Source organism: Triturus cristatus, chromosome 12 (assembly GCF_964204655.1).
Source record: "Triturus cristatus chromosome 12, aTriCri1.1, whole genome shotgun sequence".
Classification (NCBI taxonomy): Eukaryota; Metazoa; Chordata; class Amphibia; order Caudata; family Salamandridae; genus Triturus; species Triturus cristatus.
In genome coordinates, this window is record NC_140595.1 from 421,008,211 (window position 1) to 421,020,260 (window position 12,050).

General features: G+C 50.0%; 1 protein-coding gene across 1 annotated transcript in view; it reads left to right on the forward strand.

Moving 5' to 3' along the window:
- Nucleotides 1-12,050, forward strand: part of LOC146776045 (fatty acyl-CoA hydrolase precursor, medium chain-like) — a 449,703-nt gene that overhangs the window by 302,629 nt on the left and 135,024 nt on the right. The window contains exon 11 of the mRNA XM_085639114.1: nucleotides 3,771-3,918. Within this exon, the coding sequence (XP_085495240.1) occupies nucleotides 3,771-3,918 (148 nt within the window). The remainder of the gene's footprint in view (nucleotides 1-3,770; nucleotides 3,919-12,050) is intronic.

Genomic DNA, 12,050 nt, shown 5'->3' on the forward strand with positions numbered 1-12,050 from the left:
AAATTAAACAGATAACTGAAGGGGGAATCATAATTCTACAAAAACATCAAAACAAAGAGAAAATTGAAATTAGAACTTAATTTTTTAAATAGAAGCTGGAGAAAATATATATTTTATTTGTTATTTAGGGTTCTGGTGTTACAATGATAGGAGGAACAGACTAACCTTAGTATATATACTCTGTTTCTAACTGACACATTAGGTAATAAATGTGATAGGAAATATGATCATTGGTAACATTTAGGGGCCGATTCCGATCCTGGAAAAATATTCCCCGTACGAATCGTATCTGGATTTTTTACCGTACGAATCGTACAAGTCCCGTACAAACTGGCAAGTACGATTCGTATGTGAAAAAGTCCATACGAATCGCATTGGGTCAATTCCCCGAGACGTCCTCGGGTCGGAAAAGGTGTCCGACACGTCCCCGGACATTTTTACGTACGAATCTGAAAACTGAAGTCCGAGCGCGCAAGTACGATTCGTACCGTCCGTCCGATTGTACAACCATATGGTAAAAAGAACATCCGGAGCGAACTCCTATAGCAACCATGGAGATGTCCAAACAGGTGCCCGGTACGCGCCGAACACCCCCCCCAGCCCCCCGTATGTACGTACCGTCCCCCCAGACCCTTGTATGTACGCGCCATCCCACCAGCCCCCCGTATGTACGCGCCGTCCCCCCAGCCCCCCATATGTACGTGCTGTCCCCCCCAGCCCCCCGTGTGTACGGTGCGGACCCCCACCCCCGTAGGTAAGGTGCGGACCCCCACCCATGTATGTACGGCGCAGACCTCCACCCGTGTATGTATGGCGCGGACCCCCACCCGTGTATGTACGGCGCGGACCCCCACCCGTGTATGTACGGCGTGGACCCCTACCCGTGTATGTACGGCGCGGACCCCCACCCCCGTAGGTACGGCGCAGACCCCCACCCATGTATGTACGGTGTGGACCCCCACCCCCGTAGGTACGGCGCAGACCCCCACCCGTGTATGTACGTCACGGACACCCACCCCCGTAGGTATGGCACGGACCCCGACCCGTGTATGTACAGTGCGGACCCCCACCCGTGTATGTACGGCGCGGACCCCACCCGTGTATGTACGGCGCGGACCCCCACCCCCGTAGGTACGGCGTGGACCCCCACCCGTGTATGTATGGCGTGGACCCCAACCCCCGTAGGTATGGCGCGGACCCCCACCCGTGTATGTATGGTGCGGACCCCCACCCGTGTATGTACGGCACGGACCCCCACCCGTGTATGTATGGCGCGGACCCCCACCCCCGTAGGTACGGCGCGAACCCCCACCCGTGTATGTACGGCGCGGACCCCCACCCCCATAGGTATGGCACAGACCCCCACCCGTGTATGTACGGTGCGGACCCCCACCCGTGTATGTACAGCACAGACCCCCACCCGTGTATGTATGGCGTGGACCCCCACCTGTGTATGTACAGCACGGACCCCCACCCATGTATGTACGGCGCGTACCCCCACCCCTGTAGGTACGGCGCGGACCCCCACCCGTGTATGTACGGCGCAGACCCCCACCCCCGTAGGTATGGTGCGGACCCCCACCCGTGTATGTACAGCGTGGACCCCCACCCCCATATGTACGGGGCGGACCCCCACCCATGTATGTACGGCGCGGACCCCCACCCGTGTATGTACGGCACGTACCCCAACCCCCGTAGGTATGGTGCGGACCCCCAGCGCGTACCTACGGGGGTGGGGGTACGCGCTGTACATACACGGATGGGGGTCCGCGCCGTACATACACGGGTGGGGGTCCGTGCCATACAAACACGGGTGGGGGTCCGTGCCATACATACACGGGTGGGGGTCCGCACCGTACATACACGGGTGGGGGTCCGTGCCATACTTATGGGGGTGGGGGTCCGCACCGTACATACACGGGTGGGGGTCTGCACTGTACACACAGGGGTTGGGGGGTACAGCGCGTACATCAGTGGGGGGCTGGGGGTACGGTGCGTCCATCTGCGGGGGGGGCTGGGGGTACGGCGCGTCCATCCGTGGGGCTGGGGGGGACAGCGCGTACATACGGGGGCGGGGGGACGGCACGTACATACGGGGGGCTGGGGGGGATGGCGCATACATACGGGGGCTGGGGGGGGACGGCACGTACCGGGCCCCCTATTCCCCTCGCATTGCGGAGTATTTCGCTTTTCCAGCACTTTTTGGGTGCCGTAAAAATATTGCTGTCCGGACTGCTGTCGGTACGAATCGTACTTGCTGGGACGTAAAAACATGCCTAACTCCGTCCGGACGTCACGTCCGCGGTGTCCCGGATCACATTCGTATGTATTTTGCTGTCAGACGGTGTTCGTACGGAAATGGTGTTTCTGTACGAATCGTACTTGCAAGTTTGTATGGTGTTTTTACCGGGTACGAGTCGGACAGAGAAAACGCTCCGACTGACGGTTCGTACCCGGTTTTTCCAGGATCGGAATCGGCCCCTTAGTATGTTAACTAAAATCATGTGCTTTTCTATTCTTATGTCCATCTAGTTTTTTTGGAGGATTTCTTTATCTAGGATCTTACTGACTTTGGTGAGTGGCTTAGAGACTCATCACTCTAGATTCTTATGATTCGGTGAAGAATCACAAAGGACTGAGATCCAGTTGCTAATTTATTGTAATTGGGATCTTTTATATTGTCATACGTTTTTCTATGACTTTTTAAAAACCTTTAAAAAAGGGAAAAAATTATGCATTCTCATTCTGACATCTTTTCACTTGCACTAGCAAATGCCTTTTTTTGTCTTTCGTTGTCTCATGGAAAATGTTTTTGCATGTGGAGAAATCCTATACCCTACACACTCAGTTTGCAATCTTACTCAGGCTTTTAAAACTCCAGTGAAGAACACAAAATGGGCTTGAAAACAGTGGAGAAGGCCTATAAAATCATACAAATGTATGTCTTTGTGATTGTGCTTCACTTTCCTCTTTGTCCACCCATGCAACTCAACTCTAAATGGTTATATTCTCACCACTAACCTTTAATATCTACCTACAGATACAGAAAATCAGACGTGGTTGAATATTTTTCTCTGTATTCATGTGCGGATGCATATGTCAGTGATTCATGATTCTATTAACAAAATCTGCTATTGGCACCAGCCAGCAGGTGACACTTTAAGAGCTCCTAAGTTGATCTTAGTTGCACAAAATCTTTTGGGAATAAAACTTGAATCATTGAAGGAGGTACTGTAAAATGCGTGACTAGGTGGTATATAGAACCAAAACAAATGATGGCAACACATCTTTCCCAAATCAACAATCTCTATATAATTCCTGAATTGTTGTGTTATTGTTCAAGGATTACATCAGTCTTAAAACTGCTTAATCAAAGAAAGATAGCCCTATTTTATGAGTATTTTGCCCTTGCAAAAGAGAATTTTAATGCAGCTTGTCTAAAGGGTATAATTTCTGATTCAAGACAGTTTTATGAATATTTTATGCCATGGAAAAACATTAATAAATCTGGCCTGTAGTCATTGACTAGTCTCAACATGTTTCAACAAATATTAACTTTATTTAAGTATTGAACTAGTAGAGACATTGATATTCTATTTCCTCCACATACATCCTCTTTCTACAAACTAAGGATTCAAGTGGATGTTCAAGTGCAATAAAGCTCACACAAACAAAGTTTTTCTGTGTGTATTTCTCAAAAGAGAATTGAATGTTTTCAGACTCATCACCTGTCTTAACCACAAAGTGTCCCTTTGCTCTCATCTTTACAGGGCTCAATGGCAGAATCTATGCATTTATTAGTTGATGAATATCTGGGTAACACGCAAGATCCCATCATAATCAAAGACTCTTACTTTGAGATGCTGGCAGATATGATGTTTCTTATACCAGGTGTAAAAACAGCCAGGCATCACAGAGGTAAGTCTGCAAATGGTACAGCACATATTAAAAATCTAGAACTCAATAACAATGTATACTACTGTTGCATCCTAATCAACAAATGTTCTTGTGTCATATGAGCCTACTATCTAGTAAGATCTTTACAAAACGTAGGTCATACACTGATTTGATAAGCTTAGACTTAAGTAAAAGTAAACAAGAAATAGTAAAGGTATGCTCTCTAAATTATTCAGCCACTTGACAATAAGGTGGTTGTATACAGTTTTGCAAGCTACACACCAATGCTTTGGGAAAGAACATGGCAGCATGTCCTGAAGATAGATCCTTAAAATAGAAGTACACCTCCAGGCCTTATATAACTAATCTCTCATATACACTTTGAGCGGTCTTCCATCATGTGGGGTACTCTTACTCGTTTCTGTAAAAGACCATCATGGTTTCAATATCAGACCTGGACAAGAAGGCCATCAGCTGGGGACATTATGAGGCAATGACATTGGAGGTGCCAGCCTTAATTAGGTGACATCTCTAAAATCCTTCCTCTTGCTTGTAAATTCTGAAGACAGCCTTATGGCAGGGTTCCATCTCAGGTTCTCACAATAAAAATGGCCCCCGCGCCCTAGTAGATCTCTCTCAAGGGACAGTCATTAATTTTTCTGGCCCAGAGCACCAATGATTTGCTGGCAGTGCTGTACAGTAATGGTGCCTGTCAGAGGTACTGTCTTTAATTGGTCAGTCACACTGATGCACTTCCCATTGGCACAAGGTTCATCATAATACATTCCACTATGGCGATAGCTGGTAGTGGCTCTGCTAACAAAGACACTGCATTTCTCACACTCTAAACGAGGTTCATTTTTCAGCAGATGTCTGCCTTTCCCCCAAGTTATCCCTTAGTTTCTTACTTAAGCATTTGGGTGGTACTCTGTGGGTGATATTTGCCATGAACATGTGGTTTCAGGACTCCTTCCACTAAGAGAATAACTAGACTAGGGAGTGTCAGATCACCAGAGTGCAGCATGGGCAAAATGGTTCTGGTGTTAGTGCCTAAAAGAGTGTTTTCACTGGTCTCCCAGATGAAAAGCAAACCACTGCCAAGCGGTTAAGCAGCAGTTGCAACCCTGTTTACACATTCCATCCAAAGGTTTGCATTTTACATAGAGCCGTCCTGAAAAGTCTCTAACATATGGTATTCCTAGCAATAAAAAAATGACTTTTACCTTATGAGGAGAATGGATTTTCCAGTGAGATGTCACTTGCAGAAATAAGGGAGGGGTATTTACATCAATCAATCAATCAATCAATCAATCAGTCTCTTGTAAAGTGCACTACATACCCGCAAGGGTCTCAAGGTGCTGGGAGGGGGAGGTGCTACTGATCGAACAGCCAGGTCTTGAGTAGCCTCCTGAAGGTCATCAGGTCTTGGGTTTGTCGTAGGCTCAGTGGGAGGGTGTTCCATGTCTTGGCGGCGAGGTGGGAGAAGGATCTCCTGCCGGTGGTTGCTCTTCAGATGCGCGGGACGGTGGCGAGTGCGAGGTCAGCAGAGCAGAGCTGGCGGTTAGGGATGTAGAAGGGGAGTCGTCTGTTGAGGTACCATGGGCCGGTCTTGTGGAGTGCCTTGTGTGCGTGGATGAGGAGCTTGAAGGATATCCTCTTGTTGACGGGGAGCCAGTGCAGGTTTCTCAGGTGGTGGGTGATGTGGCTGTTTCATGGTACGTTGAGGATCAGTCGTGCTGAGGCGTTTTGGATGCGTTGCAGTCGTTTGATGAGCTTGGTCGGGGCTCCCGCGTAGAGGGCGTTTCCGTGGTCGAGTCTGCTGCTGACGAGGGCCTGGGTGACTGTTCTTCTTGTATCAGTTGGGATCCACCTGTAGATCTTGCGGAGAATGCGGAGGGTGTTGAAGCAGGAGGAGGAGACGGCGTTGACTTGCTTGGTCATTGAGAGTGTTGAGTCGAGGATGATTCCCAGGTTGCGTGCGTGGTCGGTGGGTGTTGGGCTGCCCCCAGGAGTCGTCCCAGGCTGAAGGGTTGGAGCCGAGGATGAGGACCTCTGTCTTGTCTGAGGTCAGCTTCAGCCGGCTGGTCTTCGTCCAGTCGGCGATGGCCTGCATACCTTCGTGGAGGTTAGCTTTGGTGGTGATGGGGTCCTTGGTGAGGGAGAAGATCAGTTGAGTGTCATCGGTGTAAGAGATTATGTTGAGGTCGTGCTGTTCGGTGACGTGTGTGAGGGGGGCCATGTAAATGTTGAACAGTGTTGGGCTGAGGGAGGATCCCTGGGGTACGCCGCAGATGATCTTGGAGTCTTCGGTTTGGAATGGGGGTGGCGGATGCTCTGGGTTCTGCCGGAGAGGAATGAGGTGGTCCATTTCAGAGCCTTGTCTCGGATCCCTGCGGCGTGGAGGCGTGTGCGTAGTGTGCGGTGGCAGACGGTGTCGAAGGCGGCGGAGAGATCCAGGAGGATGAGGGCTGCAGTCTCACCGTTGTCCAGCAGGGTCCTGATGTCATCGGCGGCGGCAATGAGGGCAGTCTCGGTGCTGTGGTTGCTGTGGAACCCTGACTGGGAAGGGTCCAGGATTCTGTTTTCTTCGAAGTATCGGGTTAGCTGTCTGTTGACGATCTTCTCGATGACCTTGGCTGGGAACGGGAGCAGAAAGATGGGCCAGAAGTTCTTGAGGTCTCTTGGGTCTGCCTTGGGTTTTTTGAGTAGAGCGATGATCTCGGCAAGTTTCCAACTCTCTGGGAAGGTCGCGTTCTCAAGGGAGAGATTGATGATGTTGCGCAGGTGGGGTGCGATGGAGCTGCTAGCTTTGTTGAAGATGTGGTGCGGGAATGGGTCTGACGGGGAGCCGGAGTGGACTGTGCTCATGGTCTTATTGGTGTCATCGGTGCTCACGATGGCCCAGGCTAGCAGGGGGTCGTGGTTGATGGTGTGCGGAGGGTCTGTTGTGTTGCTGTCTGTTGGGGCTGTCTGGGTGTTGAAGCTGTCGTGGATGTCTGCTATTTTGCGGTGGAAGAAAGTGGCGAGGGAGTCGCAGAGGGCTTGCGACGGAGGGATGTCGTTGGAGTTGGAGCTGGGGTTGGAGAGTTCCTTCACGATGTTGAAGAGCTCCTTGCTATTGCGAACGTTGTTGTCGAGGCGGTCTTTGATGGAGGTCTTCTTGGCAGTCCTGATGAGGTGATGGTGTGTGCGGATCGTGTCGTTGTCGGCTGCGTGGGTGTCAGGAGTCTGTTCGCTGTGCCATTTATACTCTAGTTTCCAGCAGGCTTGCTTGGAGGCTAGGAGTTCTGGGGTGAACCAGCTGGCCCTCTAGCTGGTGTCTCTGTGGGGGGGTTTCTTCAGTGGGGCGAGGGTGTTGGCGCAGTCGTTGATCCAGCGTCTGAGGCTGTGGGCAACGTCGTCAGTGTTGGTGGCTTCGGTGGGAGGGCTGAGAGAGAGGTTTGCATGTAGTTGGTCTTCGGTGATTTTGCTCCAGCAGTGGCAGGGGATCTGTTGGGTGCGGTGGTGTGTGGTGGGTTTCTGAAAGGTGAAGTGAATGCAGCGGTGGTCGGTCAAGGGGAGTTCGGTGGTGTGGTTGAAGGAGACTTGCAGGCTTGAGGAGAAGACAGGGTCGAGCGTGTGGCCGGCGGAGTGGGTAGGTGTGTCGAGTTACCTCAGTCCGAGGTTTGCGAGGTTATCGATCAGAGTTGCTCTCGTTGTTGTTCTCAAGGTGGAAGTTCAGGTCTCCGAGGAGGATGTCAGTGGAGGTCAGGGTGTGCGAGCTGATGAAGTCGGCGATGAAATCGCTGAACTGGGGGCGGGGTCTGGGGGGTCTGTAGATGAGGGTTCCTCTGAGAGTGCAGTTGGGGTCTGTGTGGAACTGGAAATGCATGTGTTCGGCGGTGGTGAGAATGTTGTCGGTGCTGGTTGAGACCCTGATGCTGTTCTTGTGGACGATGGCGATTCCTCCTCTGACTCCGTTGGTGCGGTCTCTACGGGTGATCTTGTAGCCATATGGGATGGCTATGGCAATGTCGGGTGCGGAGGAGTCGTTCATCCAGGTCTCTGTCAGGAAGGTGACGTCCAGGGATGTGTTGAGCAGGTCCCAGAGCTCGATGGCGTGTTTGCGTGCAGAGCGGGTGTTCAGTGGGATGCATCGGAGGTGGTTGAGGTCTTTCTTGGTGGGCTGGTGTAGCTGCAGTACCGGCAGGTGAAGGGGCTGTGTGTGCGTTTCAGGGCGGCCTTGAAGCAGGTGTGGGTCCGTCTGGAGTTAAGAGCGTGCAGTGTGCTAGCGTTTTAGTGGCGGTCGTTTTGGCGGGTGTGAGGACCAGGGGTTCTGGTGCTGGGTGCGGTCTAGGCACGGACGGGCGCAGACAGGCTTGCCTTAGGCGCACCTTTGGTGCGCCAGCAGCGCTGCCGCGCAGCGGGCGGCATATATGGGGAGGAGGGAGGGAGGAGCAGCTGGGAGGTGGGAGGCAGGGACAGCTAATGGGCAGTCAGGGGGGCGGGCCGCAGGGGACACAGCGGCTTGGAGCGGGACGGTGAGGGGCGACAAGGGTACAGACGGCAAAAGGGCACAGAATTAGAGGGGCAACGAAGAAACAGAAGGTAAAATGGGCACAAGGTAACAGGGGTAACGAGGGAACAGAAAGCAAAAGGGCACAGGTTACAGGGGCAACGAGGGAACAGAAAGCAAAAGGGCACAAGGTAACAGGGGCAACGAGGGAACAGAAAGCAAAAGGGCACAGGTTACAGGGGCAGTGAGAGGAACAGAAGGCAAAGCGGGCAGAGAGACACAGGGATAGCGAGGGGGAGCAGAGGAAAAAAAGGGCGCAGACCAAAATAGGCGGCGGGAGAACACAGAAACCACAGTCACAGACACTGAATAACAGAACGGCACCACAATGAAACTGACCTACGGCCTAGGGCCTTGAAGCTCTCAGCAGCGGCAGCTGGGGCAGGGACACACAGGCGGCGCTGTGTGGAGGGGCAGCGACCTACCTAGAAAGGTCAAGGGTCGCTCTCCTCACCGTGCAGCGGCCGGCATATATGGGGAGGAGGGAGGGAGGAGCAGCTGGGAGGCGGGAGGAAGGGCCAGCGAATGGGCAGTCAGGGGCGAGCTGCAGGGGACGCAGCGGCTTGGAGCGGGAGCGGTGATGGACGACGAGGGTACAGAAGGAAAAAGGGCACAGAATTAGAGGGGCAACGAAGGAACAGAAGGTAAAATGGGCACAAGGTTACAGGGGCAATGATGGAACAGAAGAAAAAGGCCACAGGTTACAGGGGCAATGAGGGAACAGAAAGCAAAAGGGCACAAGGTTACAGGGGCAACGAGGGAACAGAAAGCAAAAGGGCACAGGTTATAGGGGCAACGAGGGAACAGAATCAAAATGGGCACAAGATTACAGGGGCAGTGAGAGGAACAGAAGGCAAAGCGGGCAGAGAGACACGGGGACAGTGAGGGGGAGCAGAGGAAAAAACGTGCGCAGACCAAGATAGGCGGCGGGGGAACACAGAAACCACAGTCATAGACACTGAATAACAGAACCGCACTACAATGAAACTGACCTACGGCCTAGGGCCTTGAAGCTCTCAGCAGCGGCAGCTGGGGCAGGGAAACACAGGCGGCGCTGTGCGGAGAGGGAACGACCTACCTAGAAGGGTCAAGGGTCGCTTCATGGGAGCAGACTTAAAGAATCCTGAAGAAGGTAGAGCACATGTGCTTCTTGAGCAGGCTGAGTGAGGAGGTAGGTGATTGCTAACCTCCACTTCAGGCCATGGAGTTACTGCTGCTCCTCATGCACCCTTCTGTTCTGTTGTTCCCACTGGAGTCCTCTCATAAATGACTCAAAGCCCTCTTTTCAGCTCATATCACAGGAATGACTGTTGCAGTAAAGCCAATAACTGCATAAGGAGGGCTGCATGCTGCATTCAATGCTGATCATACCTCAGGGTGCACCTGCGCCTTGGGTCATGTATCAGTGTGATGGGAGGGGTGCACTCAATAAGGGGAACCAGTCAGAGCCTAGCATCCTGCCACATTGCCTTTTAAATCAAAATATTAGGCATTATCATATTTGGGATTATTTCAGAAAAGTGCCTTTGCAGGTTGGGCTGCCATCCTAGAATAGCACAGGGTCCCATTATTTAGGGAGGTATTGTACCAGGGCATTGTTGTTAGAATATCATCTAACATAACTTTACTCTCCTAAATATTGTCAACAGAAACATCGTCCCATTGGAGTTAATTATAGAAAACGCATACCCAATGTGACAATATTTTTGTAATGTTATTTAGGACTTCCTATACCCTACACACTCAGAACATCTGGTGAGTTTTGGGTGTTTGAACGGAGCTGCATCAGAGGTTTCCTGCAGCCTCTCCATCTCGTCTTGGGCTGAACGGTAGCATGTAGCTGGGTTGCTTGAGTCTGGTAGTCACTCCGTCTGAACAGGGAGTGGTGGCAGAAATGACCCCCTTCGCCATGACCTGTCCTGGAGAGTAAAATGCAAAAGCCTCTGGCTTACTGGCTGTGACTGTTTTTAGAAAGCATGCCCCAAGGACAGAGGTGCCCTCATTCTGTCATTGAAGTGGAAGCCGCTCTGGAAGGTGAGATAGATAGGACCTGCAGCTTGCTCATCACAAAATAAAATGCTCCATTCAAGAATTGAATATACTACAAGGGTTCCAATTGGGTGAATGTTAGAACATGGGCCAAAGACTGATAAAAACCAAACCATTCAGGAACTGAGAAAAAATGTTCTTGCAATCTGCATGGACACAAAAAGAAAGTTGCTGTGAGTAGGGACTAAGTTTAGCCTTTCCGACAGAACAGCCATCTACAGTCATGAGCAGCACTTATGACCGAACTGAAGGAGCTGGGCTTTCACCACTCAGCTACTGCTTTGCAGCCAATAATGATACCTCATATAAATTAGTCTGTGAGGTTCTGTGGTGCTGCACCAATTAATGCAGCTGACAGGCACACAAGGGTTTTTTGAGGAAAATGGCACACATGTCAATTTTCAATTCAAACAACTTTATTTGGTTACTATACAAAGTAAACCATAAAAGCACAGTTCATATATCACGCAGTTAAAATTACCAAAACAATTTAAAAAGGGAAGACCACAATGGTATCAGATACTTTTAACAAAAGTTAAACAATTATAAGTATAATATTACAATTGATTTACAGAATGTGAAAGACTTTTTTTAAAGGCAATAACAGAGGCAATAATCAATTTATTGTCCAAGAATTGTAGTGCCAGAAATTCAGGGCGGCATTGTCTCAGTCCCAATTTTCTTAACACTGGCATAATCCATCTTTTACTAGGGATAGAGTAAAATTAGCAAAAAAGCTGTATATGTATAGATGACTGTGCAGAGACATCATTACACGGACATTTACATATTGTTCTAGACCAATCATTTAATTTGGGGAAACTTAAGGACCTGTGTAAAATATTCAGTCTAAAGCGAGTTAGCAAGAATCTATCATAGTCTCCAGCGATTAACAGAATATAAGGTTGAATAGTGACAGAGACCAGAGTAAGATGGTGAGCTTGCACCGTTGTTTTTTTCATTTCAGTCATAATTCTAATTTCATTCAAAAATCGCATACAGTTACTTTTAAGATCCTTTCTAGACACATTACACATAGTCTGGGGGTCATTATAATATTCTTGATCGCCCAATTAGGATAAGAATGTTTTACCACATTCTAGCCATTTTATGTGTTTAACCCCATCAATCCCAAGGGCATCCTTCAATATGTGACGATTAAAAGCAGACTCATCTGTGGTCCATACCCTGTGCCACAGGAGGACGGGCTGATTCTTAATCACATCCTCTAAGTATGGCATACCAAGTTCAGCGTGACAGATAAAGGTTGACGTACTGTCCGGCACTGCCAGGAGGAACCTGAGAAACATGTTTTCTGCCATCTGAAGTGAGTTTACATTGACAAATCCCCAGATTCCAGCTCCGTAGGTAGCAATCGCAACACATTTCACCCTGTAAATGTGCAACAATTCCCCCGGTGAGCATTTTCCTAATTTTCTACTGAAATTTGATAGTGCCATCAATGATTTGCTAAACAAAAGTCTTCTCGCTTTAACTGCCCGAGTCCAAGTTCCTGATTGGTCAAATGAAATCCATAACTAGGAAAAAG